The sequence below is a fragment of the Prinia subflava genome, chromosome 2 (genome assembly GCF_021018805.1).
Source record: "Prinia subflava isolate CZ2003 ecotype Zambia chromosome 2, Cam_Psub_1.2, whole genome shotgun sequence".
NCBI classification, from domain to species: domain Eukaryota; kingdom Metazoa; phylum Chordata; class Aves; order Passeriformes; family Cisticolidae; genus Prinia; species Prinia subflava.
This window is the reverse complement of record NC_086248.1, coordinates 97115475-97135149: the sequence shown is the minus strand read 5'-3', so window position 1 is coordinate 97135149 and position 19675 is coordinate 97115475. Positions and strand designations below refer to the sequence as shown.

General features: G+C 40.6%; 1 protein-coding gene across 5 annotated transcripts in view; it reads left to right on the top strand.

The window, feature by feature from the left end:
• TMEM63A (transmembrane protein 63A) overlaps window positions 1-19675 on the top strand; it is a 30288-nt gene extending 10613 nt beyond the window's left edge. For all 5 annotated transcript variants that reach the window (XM_063391126.1, XM_063391129.1, XM_063391128.1 and 2 more), the window contains 16 exons: window positions 1013-1121; window positions 1496-1566; window positions 2253-2333; window positions 2989-3112; window positions 3471-3604; window positions 5822-5959; window positions 7045-7198; window positions 7952-8058; window positions 9697-9783; window positions 10418-10480; window positions 11318-11480; window positions 12332-12437; window positions 13376-13543; window positions 16853-16968; window positions 17911-17973; window positions 18567-19675. In XM_063391126.1, the coding sequence (XP_063247196.1) occupies window positions 1013-1121; window positions 1496-1566; window positions 2253-2333; window positions 2989-3112; window positions 3471-3604; window positions 5822-5959; window positions 7045-7198; window positions 7952-8058; window positions 9697-9783; window positions 10418-10480; window positions 11318-11480; window positions 12332-12437; window positions 13376-13543; window positions 16853-16968; window positions 17911-17973; window positions 18567-18737 (1855 nt within the window). In that variant the 3' untranslated portion in view covers window positions 18738-19675. The remainder of the gene's footprint in view (window positions 1-1012; window positions 1122-1495; window positions 1567-2252; window positions 2334-2988; window positions 3113-3470; window positions 3605-5821; window positions 5960-7044; window positions 7199-7951; window positions 8059-9696; window positions 9784-10417; window positions 10481-11317; window positions 11481-12331; window positions 12438-13375; window positions 13544-16852; window positions 16969-17910; window positions 17974-18566) is intronic.

Sequence of the window (19675 nt, the reverse complement as noted above, 5' to 3'; positions counted from 1 at the left end):
CTGGGATATGTTCTGCTTCAGGCTGTGCACTTAGAGTGCTGGTAAGTCTTGAGACTGGGCTTCTACTCTCTCAGCTCTCACTTCTTACACCTCATGTTTCTGTTGGCTAATAGCTGCATACCCAGTGAGGTTTTTTCAGAAATTTCCCCATTAAAGGAAACCATGCTTCAGAAGGAAGGTACAGCTGATAACTTTACTGGAATGTGTAGCTGGGATGATTGAAATTCCCTTACATTAGATTTATGTGTGTGCAAATCTCTCCCATCTGAGATTACAATTAAAATGACTTCTATGTGTTTTTAAAAGTCTGTAAAATAGTTGAAGTACAAAGCTGCACAAATGTTCTGATTTATTCTTGATCAATCCATGTCCATCCCTGACACTATGTCCAGTAGAATAGCTGTTTTGTTTAACCATATTATGAAACCAAGTAAGAGATGGGGATGTTTTTATTTCATTGGATTTTTTTATCTGTAAAATAGATTCCTGTATTTTAGTTTCATTGCAATTGTTAATACTCTTCACAAAACTGAAGAGCTGTTCTCAGAACAGAACTTCTGTAAGCTTTGAAGAAGGAGCTATCAGAAAAGCAGAATTTACTCCCTACGTGAGGCTGTTTTCAATTTGAGTAAGGATTGTGTTCAAGGAAAGTTCAATTATGCACTCAGCCTAATAAATAATAAAATAAATAACAAACATCTTGGCAAATAGCATCATATATGCAATGGGTCATCTGAATGAGAAAGTGAAAGCCAAACACTGCCTAAATATGTCCATGTCACAGAATATCTCTCTTCTTTTTAGCTCCACGACCCATAGAATTTTATTGGAAGCAAATAGTCCTGATGGCTGTCCAAGGCATCTAGGTGTGACTGACTACCAGTAACTGGCTTTTTTTCTTGTTTTGTGTTCAGTGAGAAGTTTTGATCTGATTATCATTTTGATAGCTGCTTGCATCAGTTGGACAATTGGTTCTTCCTATTTCTCATATTCCTAATGTTTTGTCTGACAGCAATAATCTTCTTTGGCTGCACACAGTTTTTGCTGTTGTTTACCTGATTCTGACTGTTGTCTTCATGAGACATCACATGAAGTATGTCACATATAAAGAAGAAAACATAGTAAGTGTCTGTATTGGAGAGAAAAAAAGTGCATTTGCCAATGGATAATGCTAAAAAAGCAAATTGCTAAGGCACCTCCTGCATGCTAGAAAGTGACCTAAATGTGAAGGAACTGACTGAAAGCAATGCTCTACTGAGTTGTGAAAATGGATGGAGAGAAGGAGGTTGGGGAGGGATTTGTGAAATTTTGCTGTAGCCTGTTACCAGTGTAGAAGGTGCTGTCTTAAATAGATGAGCTCCCACAAAATCAGGATTACCTACCTTTTTCCCCACTCTACTACACAGCTCAGTGCTGTGTCTTATCCTTCTTTATAATCCTGTTTTTTCTTTTGTAATGTGGTTTATCAAAATGTAGCTTGTATTTTCTCTCCCAGGTTAAGTGCACATTGTTCATAACTGGTCTTCCAAAAAATGCGAGTGAAGATGCAGTACAAAACCATTTCACGTGAGTTCCATCCTTGAGTAATAACATTGGAGTCATGGGTTGGCTTGGAAGGGGCCTTGAAGATCATCCAGGGCAGGGACACCTCCCACTAGACCAGGTTGCTCAGGGTCCCATCCAACATGACCCTGAACACTTCCAGGGATGGGGCAGCCACAGTTTCTCAGGGCAACCTGTTCCAGGGCCTCACCACCCTCACACTAAAGAAGTTCTTCCTAATAGCTAATCTAAACCTATTCTCTTTCAGTTTGAAGTCATTCTCCATTATCCTGTCACTTCCTGCCCTTGTAAAAAATCTCTTTCCATCTTTGTTTAGGAATAGGAGATATAAAATTGTCCTGGTAGTTTTCCCTGCCCAAGCAGATAAGTTTTTTGAATTTTGCACAGTTTAAAATTCAGAAGACTGTATTTCAATGAAGTTAGTTAGCTGATCTGAAAATCAGAATTAAAGAAAGTGTCTGTGTATCCACATTTTCCATTCATGCTCCCACACTGCATTGACTTGGAATAAAGCTGCACATCTCATCTTAAAGTAACTTCCAACAAGTGTCTGCGGAAGTCTCTGCTCTCTGATACCTCATTCAGAAATTAAATGAGTGATGAGAAGTCAGATACCACTGCTGCTCTTTCAAAGAGTTTCTTCGTTGTACTTTCTCTTCTTATTGTTCTCATGTGCTGCTTCCTTTCAGGGATGCCTACCCAACCTGCACTGTGCTGGAGGTCCAGCTGTGTTACGACGTAGCCAAGCTTATTAACCTTTTCAAAAAAAGGTACTGTTCTTGTAACCTATGTGTCTTTAGTTTAATTTCCTGAATGTTTTGCTAGTCCTTAATCAATATGTACCAGCAGTACTAACCTGGTGCATCCTAAAGATGGGTTCTGCTCTTCAAGTTCTGGTCTGGATTTCAGTTAGATTCAGCTAATCTGGTGTGGATTTCAGATTCAGCTGTGTTTTAAAGGGGTTTATGGGATTCAGCCCATCTCTTGTTGGCGTGACATGTTGTGTGTTGCCTAAGTTAAGTTTTGACTTGGTGATTATTTATGTATGTATGTACTCAGTTATTTATAGGCAGTTCCTAGTGAAAAACTGAACTACTGAATTAATAACTCTATTAACCCTGCTTCTTTGGCCAGAGGTGCTGATCACAGGAGAGACAAGTGTTATCTCCTGGGCTCTCAAGAGTAACACTGGGTTGTTCTTTTTCCTGGAACATCACTACAAGTGTAGGCTGTATAATGATATTACAGGCTTGAAAATAAATTATATAAGTAACCAAAATAAACTGCACGTAAATGTATTTGGTGACTGGTTAATTTGCTATCAGTCCTTGAAACAGTTTTTTCCTCTCAGGGATTATAATCTTTTTAAGCTTGATATTGATATTGCTTTCTTGCAAAATGCTATGAATGTATTTTTCTGTGCAGAAAACAGGCAGAAAAAAGCCTGATTTACTATGAACACCTGCATCAGAAGTATGGCAAGAGAGTCCAAATCAACCCTAAGCCATGTGGTCAATTCTGCTGCTGTGAAATGAGAGGATGTGAAAGGGTAAGAGGTTGTGTTCTTTTTTAGTTATGGCTAAGTAGGTTATTGGAGGAGTAGAAAATAGAAATAGTTTTTGTGTCATGTTTCATTGACCTTAAGAAAATTCTTAATTCATTGCCTATTGCTCATCTGCCATGTTCTTGTACCGCACAGAAAAGGAATTCCCTGAAACATTTGAAATGTAATCTAGTGCACAAACTGAAGTACAAGAAAATCTTCCTGTTTGTCTTTGCCTTGTGACATGATTTGTAATTTGTGGGAGTGGCATGAGGAAGGGTGACTATGGTTTGTGTAAGCTGTGTGTTAATGAGGATATTGGCCATCTGGTACCTGCTTGTAACAGCCATCAATTTCCCCACAGGAGGATGCTGTAGATTATTACACCAAAGTTAGAAATGAACTTGAGGAAGAATATTCAAAAGAGGAACAAGCTGTTCATAACAACCCACTGGGAATGGCTTTTGTAACATTTCAAGAGAAATCCATGGCAACCTAGTAAGTTTTGTCTGTTGTCTTTTTTGTTCTCTTTTTACTAAAATAGTGCAACTGATGCCTTGTTTGTGTCCCTTGTTTGCTTATGTTGGTTCTTCCTTTCTTCTTTTTCACCATTCTGTGGATTTGCTCTGCTTTGCTTTCTGGTAAGTTTTTCCATAAATGGGTTTTAGCCTCTATGCTTTGAATGAAGAAATTATCTAAGGGACTAAAAGGCTTGGGACATTTAATGGGATAAAGAGCATTTCTCTTCTGTGTGGGACCCAGTCCATCAGTGTAGGTTAGTAGGAGGCCAGACTGATTGGTTCTTGAATATGAGTTACTGATATCTCCATTTCCTGCTGTGCAAATGGTCCAGTTACCAAATTATCAGAGTGGGTACAAATGACACTGCCAGTTCAGTCATCTCAGCAGTGCAGGGTCAGTGAGGGACCTGGCCACAGGTGATAGATACACATTCTCTATATCCCTTACCTGTTAGAGATATATGTGTGGACCTAATAGCAGAAGTTGTTCTGTGCTTTTATTCAGTCATTTGCAGAGAAAAATGTGTGCAGCCTCTCGTGTTCTGTTGGCACTTTATGAGCATCTTTTGCTAACACAAAATGGGGAAAGGGAAGCAGAGTATTTGTAGTACAATACAATACATCATGCTTTTTTCTGTTCTTAGCCTCTGGTTTAAATTGTCTGCATTCTTTTGGCCTTCAAGTCATGTTAGAGAGACAGTTTTTCAGGCTGTTTTTAAAGGAAGTCCAGGACGTAGAATTTCTTGCAAGAATTTGGTATATTGGAGAAAGTTTTGCTTGCTACTCTTTCACTGAGTAGTGACTGTGTGCTGAAATCTGCCTCCTCTCCTAAATCTGTAATGAAATAACATTTTGAAATGTGAAAGTGGAAGGAGAAATAAGCACAGAAGTTGCTTCTCTAGCTACTGATGTGCTGTGTACAGTTTTGGTGGGATAGTCCCTCCATGAGCAAGTGTTCTGAGTTGCACTGCAGGCATCTCTGAGTTGAATCATCAAGACCTGAAAATATTTTAGTTTGTTTAGCTTGGAATTAATGTGGCAGCCTCCATTCCCTGGGAAATTTGATTAAATTATGTGTGAAGCTGAGGCTCCCATCAAATTGGAAAGTTACTTGGTGCCCTTAGGGTGCTCTGCTCTGCAGAGCCTTGAAATAGGGTGAGAGAAACAGGATGGCAAAAGTGAGGTTCTGAGGGCTCTGGTGGTTGTAGAAGCTTTTTAATGATGGCTAAAACTTGCTTTGTATGTATTTTAAAAAATAAACTGTCAAAGAATAATCAACTGTCTTAAATACTTGCTGCTGCAAGATGCTGGCAATCTGACATCACTGCTTGAGTTCTGGTAAGGAAAATATCTGGGAGGTTGAGGGTTATTTTTATTAGTTTCGTGTTTGTGTGTGTGGTTCTCTGTCTTCTTTATGTTAAGATGCAACGGAGTAATAAGCATGTCCACAGATTTTAGAATCTCCCCATTTAAATATAATACATATTGCTTCTCTGCTACTGTAATAAAAATAGTCTCTGAATGTGTGCCTCATCCTTCTACCACTGTCCTTTGAGAGATCTTTGAAAGCATTAATTCTCAGCATGTTTAAATTTTCTTTAAATATTTTGAGTGTCAGTCAACTCATAATATGGGAAGATAGAATTAAGCACTGTGATTATTTTAGGAGTTGGTGAAAAAGGCTAATATTTTGAATTGTGAGAATACTAGCATGCTAAAAATTCTTCTCAGAATTGGTACTCAAGGCAAAATTGGCTGGTTTTGATACTAGTGTAAAGGATTAGCCTGCAGTCTCATTTCATTAGTCTACTATGATTTGAAAGCAGCTGTATTATGTAAAGATGTGTTTTAGGAAACTGTCTTTTTTTTCCCAATGCTCTCAGGCTTTAATTTTTTTATTTTTTTTTAGTATGATTCATGGCCATTGTTCATGTTGGTAGAAGCAGTAAACAGTTTAAACCAAGACTGGGTTTTATTCCCAACAAAACAGATCTCAGGCCTGTGGTAGCAACTCTTTAGATAATGGTCATTATTGCATAATATGTTACATTGTTGTTTAAGCTCTATCTTGATCACAGGTTATTAAAATTAAAAAAACACCAAAACCTTTATCACTATTCCTAGACTTTCTCATTACATATTTAGCATTTTCAGGTGTAAAAATTTGGAAAAATCTTCCTCTTCTTCCTTACAGCATCCTTAAGGACTTCAATGCCTGCAAATGTCAGAGCATTAAGTGTAAAGGAGAACCCCAGCCCTCACGCTACAGCAGGGAGCTGTGTATATCCAACTGGGAGGTTACATATGCTCCTTACCCTGAGAACATTTGTTGGTAAGATTCCTGTCTTACATCCATTTGTTGGTGATAATGTAGGTTTAGAATGGACACAGGACAGATAGGGATGAGAATGTTATTCTTTAAACCTAAACTAAAACTTCATGTTATGTTGGAATGTGGCTGATCTGCCTCTCTATTTTCATTACTGATGTTCTTCACTGACCTTGGGGTAATGGACTTGAGTTTTTCCACACCAAAATTAAAAAAAAAACCCACCTAATCCTGTTTATGTCTGTCCCTCAGTGTTTCCATTTTTTGAGGCTCTAGCATATCTACTGTTGAGATCTGAGGGATGCAACTTGGTGTTAGTGCTGAGTATCCTCCAAATATGTATATATTTTTCTGGGTTGCCACGGGATGAGTGTAGCTTGATCCCCTCTGTAAACTCTGGTCTGTCTTCCAGTTCTTTTTCTTTTCTCCCCTTCCACCTTGAAGAGGGACCACAGGGATATGCCAAGTTCACAAAAAGACTTGTCTTAATTAGGAATGTTACTGAGCCTCTGTATTCCTGTTTTGTTTGTTCTGAATATTTTGCCTTGCCTGGCATTCAAATCACTCCAGTCCTTTTGGCAACCATTTCAAATAACATTTAAGAACTTTACTTGTTTAAAATCTATAGTTACTGTTTTAATATGGCAGGAAGAGATGCAGTGTTTGCAAATTTGAAGTTTTATTTCAAATCACTTTTTTTTGGTAGATTCTGCCTCTTTCCTTGCAGAAATTGTGTCTTCTATCTCTGTCTCTTCTTGTCCCATCTCTGTTTAGTACTTCTATATTACTGAACAATGGTAGTGTTTCATTCCAAACTTTAACTACATTAGATGTTGCTTGTGTATTGAAAGAATAAATATGTTCTTCTGCAAGCACAATTTATGGTATCATTCAAGAGAGGTTGCACAGTTCTCGTTATTTCTAGTAGCAACTGGAACTTGTGTAGTGCATTGTTATATAACTTTGAAAGCTCAGTTTAGAAAAAGCAGAGCCACCTGTTACTTGACAGATAGTGTATATATCTTTTTTTAACAGCAAATGCTTGCTGCTTCTTTTAATGTCTTTTTTATTTTTGCTTACTTCTCCAGGAAAAATCTTTCGGTGCATGGATTGAAATGGTGGTTTAGATGGGCTTGCATTAATTTGCTTCTTTTTATTGTGCTGTTTTTTCTTACTACTCCTTCCATAATCATCTCAACCATGGACAAGTTCAATGTCACTAAACCTATTCACTACCTTAATGTGAGTATTGCCATATGTTAGGATATAGCTGTTTTGGATCAGACCAAAATTTTGGTAAATTGATAGGGTTTCATCTTACCTTCAACTGAAATTCCTACCTTACACCTTCAATTGAAATTCTCAGGACTGTTTTATGTAGCTGCTGATTAAAACCATAAGTCCAGAATCAGGTCTTTAGCCCTTTTTTGTTCCTAGATAATAATCTGAAGTAATTTTTATCTGAGGCTTTATATTATTATAACATAGTTGTGTACTTGTGGTAAAAATATGCAATTCAAACTTAAATAATTCTAAATTTTGTAATAAAAATTTTTTGCAAAAAAATAGAATTTCAAGTCCAACTTGTATTTCGATTTTTTGATAAGAAAGGGGGAAATTCAGATTTTTAGCTCTGAGATAAAATGTTTTTATTTTGCTTACAGTGTTCAAAGCAAGATGGCATATATATCTGATCCTAGTTTGACTGCAGCTAAAGCAACTTGCAAACTGTTCTTTTCAAATATTTCCCCAAGCTAATGTAAACTGCAGAAAAACTACTTGTGAGGCTGCACTCTCATGGAATTTAATTCCCAATCTCTCTTTGTTTTTTTGTTTTATATGCCAGTGCTAAGCACTCACTACTCAATTTAAGACTATCTAAACATAATTTCTCCAGTTCACCCTGCTATAATTTACAAAAAGCAAAATATTAGCATCTTTGTTCCACCACAACTGCATTAAAGTGTTTTTAATACTTATTTTCTCCCCCACTAGAATCCTGTCATCAGTCAGTTTTTCCCAACGCTCTTGCTCTGGTCCTTCTCAGCTTTGCTACCAACAATTGTCTATTACTCAACGTTGCTGGAGTCCCACTGGACGAAGTAAGCAACCTTTTCCTCTGTTTTTACTTTATCAGCTCCTAAAATAAATGAAAGTGCTGATCTTTGACAGAGCTCTCAGATCCACAGGCCCTTCATAGCAGGGAATTTCCTGATCTTGTCTCTTTCTAGTATTGTAACCACACTTCGGGGTTTGGGTCATTTGTAACCCACACAGCAAGTGTAATGTGACCACATGATTTGCTTATGCTTTTCCCTGCTCCCCACCTTGCTCCTCTTCGTGTTTAATAATAAAAGAATTGTATGAGCAGGCCCAGGAGGTGCAGCTTCATTCAACAGGAGCATGGGAAGTGCCTCTAATCCCATAATTAACTTGCTCTCTGGGAAGATGGGCCATGTGGTTTGGATCCCCTCCAGGCTGACAACTTATAAAAAGGGAATCCATCTTTTGATTGTTTGGCATGACAAAATGGTTTGGATGTAATTCCTGGTGCACAGCTCAGATCTGTTGGATATCAGTGGTGATCTGAGATGATTTATGGGGCCAAGGCCCAGCAGATGTGTTGGTGCAAGGTTTTCACATTGAGCTGGTGCACCCCAGAGATGTCAAGCCCACTAACGTGCTGCTGACTTGGAGAACTCAGCACAGCTTGGTTTGAAGCACCAGATTTGATGCCCTGTTTACCTACACACAGATAAAAGCATGGATACTTCACACTCAATCCCATCTTCACTCAACTTCACTCAGTCTTTATCCTTAAAGCTGGTAGTCATTGTTTGTTTGTTTGTTTTTATATTCTAAGGTAAATTTGACGGTTTTCCTTTTGAATTTTTGTACAATGCCTTTCTAAGACACCATGTCCAGAGTCTACTGTTTATTTGTCACCATTGTATGCTTTGCATCATCTTTGTTTTGGTAGCTTTACTACACACATGAACTTTGAGCCCTTCTCAATCAGTTAAAATAATTTTCTGAAGTCACTAGAGATCACAGGTCTGATTTCAGGCCTCAGTGTAGTTACACTGATAGGTCTCACAGTGCCCAAGTGTTCCTGTAATAAAACCCCTAGGGATTTAAAGCCCTATCAGACACCACCTCTAAGAGTCTGAAGTGTTCACTGTGCTGCAGTTTTCTGGCAACAGGGTGTCACTGGATCCATGTTCCTGCTACTGTAGTAAGGGTGTAGCATTAGTAGTGCCACGTTATTCCCCAAGGCTTGACACTTGGGAGGGAGGTTCTCTAAGTGTCTGGTTTCTTGGCAGTTGTGCCCTTTCCTGAACTGCTTAATCCCTCCTGGCATGACACTTGAAGAGCTGTTTGTCTACAAGCTCTTGCAAGATTGAATGCCTTTGGGTGAGAGACCAGCTGTGCTGGTGGCACATCCCTGTGCCTGTGGTGCAGACACGTAGTGATGCTCATCCAGAGGCTGGATTAATTCAGCAATTAATTAATTTTTATATTTAAATAATAATTAATTCAGCAATATTTTGGTTGCCCAAGAAGATACTGAAAGTCTGCTTGGTCCATATTGGTGAATATCTCAAAGATGTTTGGTAGCAATATGATATTAGTAGGGGAAGCTGGAAGTCTGACATGTGCTGGCATAGTCCAGGAAAGATCCTTCATATGTGGCAGCTTTTTGTATGAGTTTCTTACTCTGTGCCTTTTTGTGTTGCTAGATCTGCAGAGAACAGAATCATGATGCATAAAGTCTACATATTTTTGATCTTCATGGTATTGATTCTGCCTTCTCTTGGTCTGACCAGGTAAAGAATCATGGTTTAATGAGATAATGGCTGAGTACTTTTATAATGAGACATCTTATTCATGTTTTCTAGTTGTGAGGTATGGTCAATGTACTCCCACTCCCTTCAGTGTGGGTGGTTAAGTTACCATTACATGTAAAATGTCAATGTTCATCTTACTTCTGGGATCCTCAGAGCCCTTAAAAGTTTCCAAAGCCTGGCTTTTCTTTTAACAAAGAAATTTAGCTCTTGTAACATCAAGAGCTAATTAAAAGTTACCCATACTCACCATTATAGCTGAGAACCAAGTTTCCTGACTGTGTCTTACACTTCAGTTGGAGTTATCTTTTTTTTTCTACCTTTAAGTTTTTGACTGTTTCTCTGGGTGGCATGTATTTCTGCTATCTGTATAATAATTGCTAAAAATGTATAATTAAAACATTAATATGAGCTAGATGTTTTTGTTCTGTTTGATTTTGTAGCCTTTTTCTTATTTCTAGCTATCAGTAACTGTAATAAAGTTAAAGTAGTGTTCAGATTATTTGATTAAACTCTCTCTATCCACTATCTTGATTTAAGCTACTTAAAAAGAGAAGCAATTTTAGACAGTACTAAGGTGTGGGAGACTGAATTACACTTACCATTTTTCTTTCAGCCTTGATTTCTTTTTCCGCTGGCTGTTTGACAGAGAATCGTCTGATTCTGCAGTTAGGCTGGAGTAAGTATTAGCTAAATAATAGTCTCTCTTTGCTATTCCTTTGTAAAGGAATACTTAGGATTTGAAATATTTTTTGCTGTTTACTGTCCTTGGTTGGTGTTTACTAAAATTTGCTCAGGGTTGCTACTCTGGGATGATGCTGAGCTTCTGAATAAGGGGAAGAGACAATAAGGTCAGACATTAGAAAGAATTTCTTCACAGAAAGGATGATAAGATATTGGAATTGGATGAGGATTTTTGCATATCATGGACAGGGAATCTTCACAGGGATTAGAGTGAGACAAAACAGCTGCAGCAGTTTTCTTTCTGTAATCCAATGAATCTTGATTTTAAGAAAAATATATGTTTTCACACACATTACATTGCAAATTTGCAGATATTGGTTATTTTAAGCTCTTGTGCTTGTGCCTGGAGGGAAAGAATAGAATGGAATTATTAGGACATAGATTTCCAAACACTGTTTCAAAATCAGTAGCAGGAAGATAATTAGGAGTTACTAAGTTAGGAGAAATAATTATGCTATTGCAGTCTTATCTCATCTCGTGTCAGGTTGCTGTTGCAGACATCAGATGATGCTCTTGTCTGCTGTCAGCCACCTCTCAGGCTGCTGCATCTTTTTGTGAAGAGTTTATTCCTCATCTGAACTGCAGCTCAGCCAGGCTCTTGCCTTGGCTGCACTTACAGCTGTGCAGTATTCTTTTACAACAAGGTTGTCAGAAGTTCTTCTGGCAGCTTCTTAACGTACATAAGAGATTTCCAAAGGCCGTAGGGATACACTGCATAGAGCCAGTGTTTGCTGCCCTCCCTGCAGTCAGTGAGTGGTGTCTCTCCTGGCAGATGTGTGTTCCTGCCTGACCAGGGAGCGTTCTTTGTGAACTACGTGATCGCCTCTGCCTTCGTGGGCAACGGGATGGAGCTGCTGCGCCTGCCGGGCCTCATCCTCTACACCATACGCATGATCATGGCCAAGTCCACTGCAGAGAGGAAAAACATCAAACAGGTACTGAGCCCCTCCTCAGCACAGGCATCTCAGTGCCTGGTCCTTGTCTGAACCACTGGGAGCACCCATCCTTCACACCATTAACGACCATCTCCTGGCTTTCTTTTTTTTTTAGCCTTTGTTTCGCTTGTCCAGGACAGGGTCATATTCCCTTCATTCACAGCACAGATAGCAGGGAGAGATTTATTCCAGTCAGAGATAGTCAAAAATCAAAACCCAAGCTCTGAGCTTCAGGTATCAATCTCTTCATAGCTCTAAGTCAGAGTTCTATGATTCAAATTTTATAGAATAGTTCTGATTTTAGCTTATAGTCTGAACTTCAGGGGGTTTTCTGTCTAGCATTAGTTTCTTGTCAGCCATCAGGTGTGTACAACTTGCTTTAAACTGAACATAGCAAAACCTAAACTGAACCTAGCAAAATATATATTTTTACCTATATTCCATTTTAAGAGGTGGACTTTCACTTCCAGGTGAAGTCTTATCCTATAGCTTGAAATTCCAGGTGTTACAGTAGGAACTTAAACCTGTATACAGCTGCCAGTGGAGTGAAGGTTCTGAGTCTGGCACAATTATTTTCTGCCTTGTGATTTTAAGAAGCTGCTTCTTGTAGATGCAGATTCCCTGAGAAATTACTTTAAGGCTAGGAAAGAAACAGCATCTTTTCTGTATGTCCAGGTAATAAAAACACAAAATACTTCATCTAATTACATCATTTCTGCCTCTTAGGGAAATAACTGATGTCTCAGGTTTAGCAAGAGAAGGTGAATTGTTGCTTCAGTGAATCTATTCTTAACTCCTGACACATTGATGGATGACTTGAGAGTTTTGGGTGTTTTGTTTTTTGTTCCTAGCAACAGGCTTTTGAATATGAATTTGGAGCAATGTATGCCTGGATGCTGTGTGTGTTCACTGTCATCATGGCCTACAGCATCACGTGTCCCATCATTGTCCCTTTTGGTGAGTTTTCCAGTGAGCACTGTGGGAGTCAGATGGGGCATGTGGGAAGTTTGGAAGGCCCAGCTTTGAATTCTTATTCCCATTCAAACGTTGCTAATCCTTAGGACTTGGATGCAAGTTTCCTTCCCTTCTTGTGGAAGAACAGTGAAAAAGCTGATGAATTACTTAGCTCTTGTACTGCCTTTAGAGGTTGAAAGTACATTTGATGTCTATTAGATATTTATTTTATTTCTCAGATTTGAGTGTGCTGGCTTTGGTGGTGAGGGGCTTAGATCAGACATAAGTAGTACTAAATAATTTTATATAGTTGGTATTTTCATTTCCTAATCCAAAACTTTACAGAGCTAGATAGGAGATAATTATCTAAATTAGATATTGTTCAGAACTGGTTTAATCAACAACCTTATTATTGGGAGAATGTGGCCAATTTTTATGTAACAATGTAATTGATATTTACTCACAATCCGTTTTGTATGCAGTTGTAAATATCTGAATGTGCCACTGCATCCCAAAGCTGTTGCAATTCAGAGCTGCCACAGCAGTTGCTGCTGTTTGTTTGGATAAGGAATGGCTGACTTGAAACACACTCATGAATCTGGTGAAGGCTGAGAGGGAGATGTTAAGCCACTGTCAGGCCTTCCTTGCCAGCACAGTGGAAGGGCAGCTGGGAAGCGTTCCCTACTGCCTTGGCCTCGTGTGCCAGCACCTGGGAGGAGTTCTGGGCTCTCCCTGGGAGCACGAGAGGCACCACAGAGAGGTGGTGTGTGGAGAGGGGAGGGATGGAGATGCAGCAGGCTTAGGAGCAGATGCTGTCTTGCAGCTGTACCCCCTCCTGTCTGGGCTGTATCCACTCACTTGGTTAGTGTAGCTCTCCTCACAGAGGTGCTGCTTTTTATCAAACCTCCCACGGCCTCTGCTTGGCTCTCGTGTTTTGCCAGGTTTGATCTACATCCTCCTGAAGCACATGGTGGACCGTCACAACCTCTACTACGCCTATCTCCCTGCCAAGCTGGAGAAGAAGATGCACTTTGCAGCTGTCAATCAGGCCCTGGCAGCTCCCATCCTCTGCCTTTTCTGGCTCTACTTTTACTCATTTGTGCGGCTGGGTAAGTATTACCTGTTTCCACCTGCCAGCTCTCTTGCCACCTTCCCTGAATTAGATGTGGAGTTTCATATGCTTTGTGGGCTTTTCTTTTTCCTTCCATAAAGGGGGAGTCATGGTGGTTGCCTGTGGCACTGAACTACACGAGATTTGCACAAGAGCCTTTGATGGAGATGGCTGATCTATTAAACTGTTAGTATGGGGCTCCATGTGCCTTCATTTCAAAGGAGATCATGTATTCCTTAAATCAGTATGCTTGTATTGGTCAGTTGGGCTGTGAAGTGACAGACAGTAAAAATCATTGCATCAAACAAAAATCTATTCAGAATTAGCTCTTTATAGTAAGATGATCACTGGCTTCACTACCTGCATTTGTGCAGCCTGGGTATAAGTTTAATTTGCCTGGATGAATTGGCTGCTGCCTCGGTTGTACTGCCATCACTTAGGAAAAAATGCTAAAATGTTGGCTAATGCTAGTCCTCGTGTGTTCTGCATCATCCATCAAATTTTACATGGACGACTGCAGTGAGATGGTGACTCCCTTCCCCACACTGTAGTTTGAAACCTCGTGGTTTGTGTGTAATTTATTTTTAAAATAGGGACAATCTGTGTTTTGCAAATACTTGGCGTTGGTAGCATTGGCGGTGCTGTACCAACAGCTTAGGTGTCAGAAAAGGTAGGCAGCAGCTTATGGGTTGTTATCCTTGATACAGCAGGAAGTATTTGGCATGGAACAGGGATGTCAGTGATGCTGGAAGGGTTGGATTCCCCTTCTTTGGAAGGAAGCTCCTGATAGCTAACTCTATTGTGTCCTCATGGCAAATGCCCATGTCTGCATTGTGTTTTCTAACACACCAGTAGTCAGCAAGGTATTGTTGGCAGGCTGTCATGCACCTTTAGGGAGAGAGAAAGCTACAGGGAAAGCTTCCTCTGGATGCAAGAGGCACTTGGAACTATTGCTTCAGGCTGTCCTTGGATTTGAATAGATGTTCCTGCATTACTTGTGTGTTTCAGAGCTTGTTTTTACCCTTGTTTTGAGAGCTGCTTTTGCAACCAGGAAGACAAAACAAATCTGGGTCCTCTAAATTAACAGGAGAATTTCTAGAGCATGCTTTAGAAAAATCAGCCAAGCGCTCTGCATTGCAAGCACCTCTTTAATTGTTAGGAAGGAAATCCTGGTGAAGTAAAAATACAGTCTTTATTATAATAAAGCATGGTAAACCCATCATTTGTCAGGGACCTTAATAATGGAAAACACAGACTGGATTGCTGCGTTTGGCTTGGTCAGTGTAAGGATCCTGTTTACAGGATGTTGTTCAGTGGTTTGTCAGTGCACAGGGCAGTTTGAGAGGTGGCAATATAATACTTTGATTTCATTGCCATTGATTTCATTGCTGCTTCTTGTGCCAAAAAGAAGGAAGGAAGAGTAAGAGAGCTCTGCTTCCTTATCTGCAAAATAGATCAGTTTATGGTGTAAAGCTTGACTGCTTTGTCATTGACTTGTGTAGTTGGCTTGATACGGGTGTTTCAGTCTGGTTGCAGAGTCCAGTGACAATACTCTGGTTTCTCACTCCTTATATATTAATGTAAGGCTGGAAAGACCTCTCCCCCAGTTCTCAGTCAGGATCAGAAACCACCTGACTGCATATAGAAGGTGAGAGGCTGTACTCATCTTTTTCCTTCTCAGTGCCTGTATTCTGTCTCAACCCTTATGCCACCCATCCACCCTCCCATCCACACCTGCAGCACCACTGGGCCTCTCACCTCAGAGGAGATGAGGTCCTGTCTGCAGTTCAACCCCCATCTCCTGGAACAGTCACTTGAGTCCCGTGTTCTCCAGAGCTGTTGGCAGGCAGGAGTTCTGAGGACACAGTGCAGGGAAAACTGATGTAGGAGACTTCTCTTTCCCTGACCTGTTGCTGTTTGCCTTGTGGTTTGCACCACACACTGGCTTTGGTGTAGACACACCTCACCATCTGGGAAATATTCGTGTAACCTGTGCTTATAAAAATAACTTCCTCTGAAGGACATTCCAGAATACACCAGGGAGGTTTTTTCACTTCCTTTTTTAGTTTGAACAGTGATGTGTTTGTAGGGCTTTTTTGGTTTTGTTTTTTGCACGTGTGTGGTGTTTTCCCCTTGTGAACAGACCTGTGCAGGGCTTATATAACCTGCTAAGGTCTAAAACTTGTCTGTTCTGTGCCACTGCATATGCTGGGGTTACCACAAAAATGTCTGAGAGTTGGTGTTGCCTCTTTTGTCTGAAGAAGCTTGGAAACAGCTAGGGTTTGCAGTGATGTTTACTTTTTCCTAAGAGCCTGTTCAAGTCATCTTTACTGCGAAATGAGACTAATTTCTTTACAATATTTCCCTAGTGCATCTGGAAAATAAGAAGCCACTGTAATCTTTAATACTTTTTCCATACTAGGCAACCATGTCCTTTCCTATGGTTTATTGCACTCTCTCTGAACTAAAACTTACCTGTCAGCCTAGTTCATACTTGCTGTTTCTTGCCTTTATCTTTTTCCTTGGATTTTTCCCAGTTCTGTCCATATTTTATTGTAGACAAGGCTACCCAGCTGAAAGTTTAGTAGCACTGAATTGCTTTGTATATTTACCAGGGACTTGTTTTTGTTTTGTTTTGTTTTTTTCCCTCATTTTCCTCTCTTCCCATGTTCTTTGATACCATTCCACTACTGACTGCTTTCCAGCAGTTGTATACTGCAGTGCTGTTGTTATCCTTTATATCTACATTTTATTTTTCCTTCCAAATTGTATTTATTTGCTGTTTTCTGCATACAGTTTTATCTTGCTGTCGGATGTGGTTTTTTTTTTTCTTTGATCATTTAAAGCAGGTGGGGTGGTTTTATCTGCCAAGACCATTTTGATTCTCCTGTCCCCTCACCTTTATCCCTTTGAGCTGATGCCAAACCATCCAATTTGGTGCCATCATCATAATTAATCAATGTAATTAATATTATATTTCACAGATCATTAATAAAAATATTTAAGAAGTTGGTCCAGAATGGATGAATGAGGGAGGAGAACACTCACTCTGACTCTTGTCTATAATTTAATATTATTACATATACATGCTATATTACAGCAATACTTCTTGGCCTCTAGGAAAAGTGAGAGAACTTAGTGTATAATGACATTCCATTTATGGCTGGAAGTGGGCTGCCCATTCCTCTAAGGAAAAAAAAATCCATGAGGCTTCTGAAAATGAGAAGGATAAATAAAGGCTGATTTTGATTTTGCTGGGTTTTTCTGCTTTGCATTTTTATATTGTATTCTCTGGATATTTTCCTAGGTTTTAAAGCACCTACAACCATGTTTACCTTGCTGGTTGTCAACATCACTATTGTTATTTGCTTGGCTTACACTTGTTTTGGCTGTTTCAAGTACCTGAGTCCACTGAATTACAGGGTAAGTGCTGGATACCCGACCTTTCAGCACCTACCTGTGTGCTTGACAGAGCACCAGCTATTCCTGCTGGGTTGTCCCTGCCTTCCAGGGACAGCCTGGAAGTGTCTGCTCCCAAAGGTTCATGGTGAGATGGCTGAAGAGGGCCTGTAGCACAGGCCCTGCTTGGCAGAGTGGAAAGTCTCTGTGTCTGCAGGAACTCAATTTGAGAGAAAAGAGCAGAATGGGAAAAGTATCCTGGGCTGCATCCCCAGCAGTGGCTGGCAGGTTGAGGGAGGTGATTCTGCTCTCTGCACCCCACCTGCAGGGCTGCAGCCTGCTCTGGGGCCCAGCACAGGAGGGACATGGACCTGTTGGAGCGAGTCCAGGGAAGACAACCAAGATGATCAGAGGATGGAGCAGCTCTGATATGAGGCCAGGCTGAGACAATTGGGGGTGTTCAGCCTGCAGAAGAGAAGGCTCTGAGTTGACCTCCCTTCCAGTACCTGAAGGGAGCCTACAAAAAAGATGGAGGGAGACTTTTTACAAGAGCATGTCATGAGAGAACAAGGGGGAATGGCTTTAAACTGACAGTAGGTTTAGATTAGGTAATAGTAAGTAATTCTTTGCTGTGGGGTTGCTGAAGCACTAGCAGAGGTTGCCCAGAGCAGCTGTGGATGCTCCATCCCTGGGGGTGGTCAAGGCCAAGATGGATGGAACCTGGAGCAACCTGGCCTAGTGGAAGATGTCCCTGCCTGTGGCAGGGGGTTGGAACTAGATGATCCCTAAGGTCCTTTCCAAGCCAAACCTTTCTGTGATTCTGTGTAGAAGGATTGGTGGAGAGAGTGCCAGCACTGCACTGAGATTTGTCTGTGCAGGTTTTGGTGCTCATGATCTGTGTGTATTGTTTTCACTCACCAGTTTGATGTTGTCTCTCTTTCTTTCCCCATCTATTGCTGGTTACAGATTGAAGACACACAAGGTGAAAGAGGAAAAGACACAGACGTACCAACAGTTCCAACATCTTCTGTAAGAAGCTAAGAGTTACTAATATTCCCTTAAGTGTCCTAGAAAAACTTGATTTCTCACCCTGCTTACCAAAGAGCTTATGTAGGACATGTTAGTCTGAATGGACTGTGGGATTTCCCACGTGCATGTGGGACCAGAGGGTTCTGCAGCTGGGCTCCTGGACTGCTCCCTGATGGTGTTCCAGAAGTACCTTTGGCTGCCATTTCAGCAGTAGCTGAGCCACACTGCTTCCAGCAGCTCTGTGTGCTGTGTGCTGTGCCCTGCCCCAGACAGAGCCCCACATGGACAGCTGCAAATGCAGTCACTGCCGCTGCTTTGATTCTGAAAGCTGTGATGTGTCGCAGGTCTTGCTTGCCGTGTCACTGAGAAGGATGTAGGACTGAGGTAGAAGGAAGGGCCTTTGTGCCACAGTCAAGAGGTGCAGTGAGTGTTGCACCAGGAAGCCTCCAGCAGGGTGCAAAAGGCCTGAGGTGTTAAGGTGAAGAATTGGAAAAGGATGAAAAGAAGAGTGACAAGGGGAGGAATTCTCCTGGGCGAGTTATCTCGGCACTGTGCTTTGAGAGACCACTAAACCCCTTCACTTGTGATTTCAGATGTACATCCCCCAGGTTTTGCGTCCTCACCCCACCGAAAGGACGGTGCTGGCCCCTACGGAGCAGCAGTCCTATGGCACCATGGACAACACCTCTTCCCAGGCAGAAGGAATCAGGAGCTACGCCGCTGGACCTGCCGCTGTGGAGCAGGCATCGGGAGCTTCTCTCTGAGAGCCGAGGACGAACACAAGGTGGAGTACTTGGCCCAGGTTTAGCAGAACTAATTCCCTGCCACCTCCTACGAAGTATTCGGTGTTATTTATGTATTCCTGCCTGCAGAAAAGGTACAGAAATAATTCATTGTGTGGTCTGCAGCTGTGCTGGGAGATTAAAAAGCAGATGCCTTGGGACTGATTGTTTTCCAGGCTGTCTACACACGTTGTGAAACAAACAAGTTGAATGCAGAGATGCTGATCCTCAGGGACTTCACATCTGCTAGCTCATCACTTACCTTATGAAGATAACTTATGCTGCATATAGATAACTGGTCACCAAAGCCAATGCAGCTATTAGAGCTGTCATTTATTTATTCAAAATAATTCTTCCCTTTTTAAAAACCCCCAACGTTTACTATTTATGAACCTCTTGGGATGTGCTAAATCCTGAGACAATGCCACTTTTGATGAAAATGCTGTTTGTGTGGGTACTGAGAATGGTGTGTGGGAGTCTCTCCTCTTTTCACCCAAAGTAGTCAGTGTAGTTTTGATCATGTTACTTTTTTTTTCCTTGAAAAAGATGAGGGAATTACTGTGCACTTGGGTACTAAAAGTACCAAAGCAAAAAGACTGGTGTAAAGAAGGGAGTGACTTATCTGATACTGTTTTTATATATTTTTGGAGGGCATTTAGGTTGTTAGTTTCTGTTCACTTTTTTTAAGGGCCTTCCACAATGAAAGTTCACCTGCCAATAATAAAGGTTGTAAACATTTTATCTCTTTTAGTCTTGGGTTAAAATGACAAATCTCTGGGTTTTCTCTATAGTGCCAATTATATGAGTTGTAAGATACTAAGTTTTTAAATTATGTAGTAGGTGCTAATCTATCCCGAAGTGCAATGTGTCAAAGTGTAACTAAAAAACACCGAGCAATAAAACACTGACTTTAGAAAAAA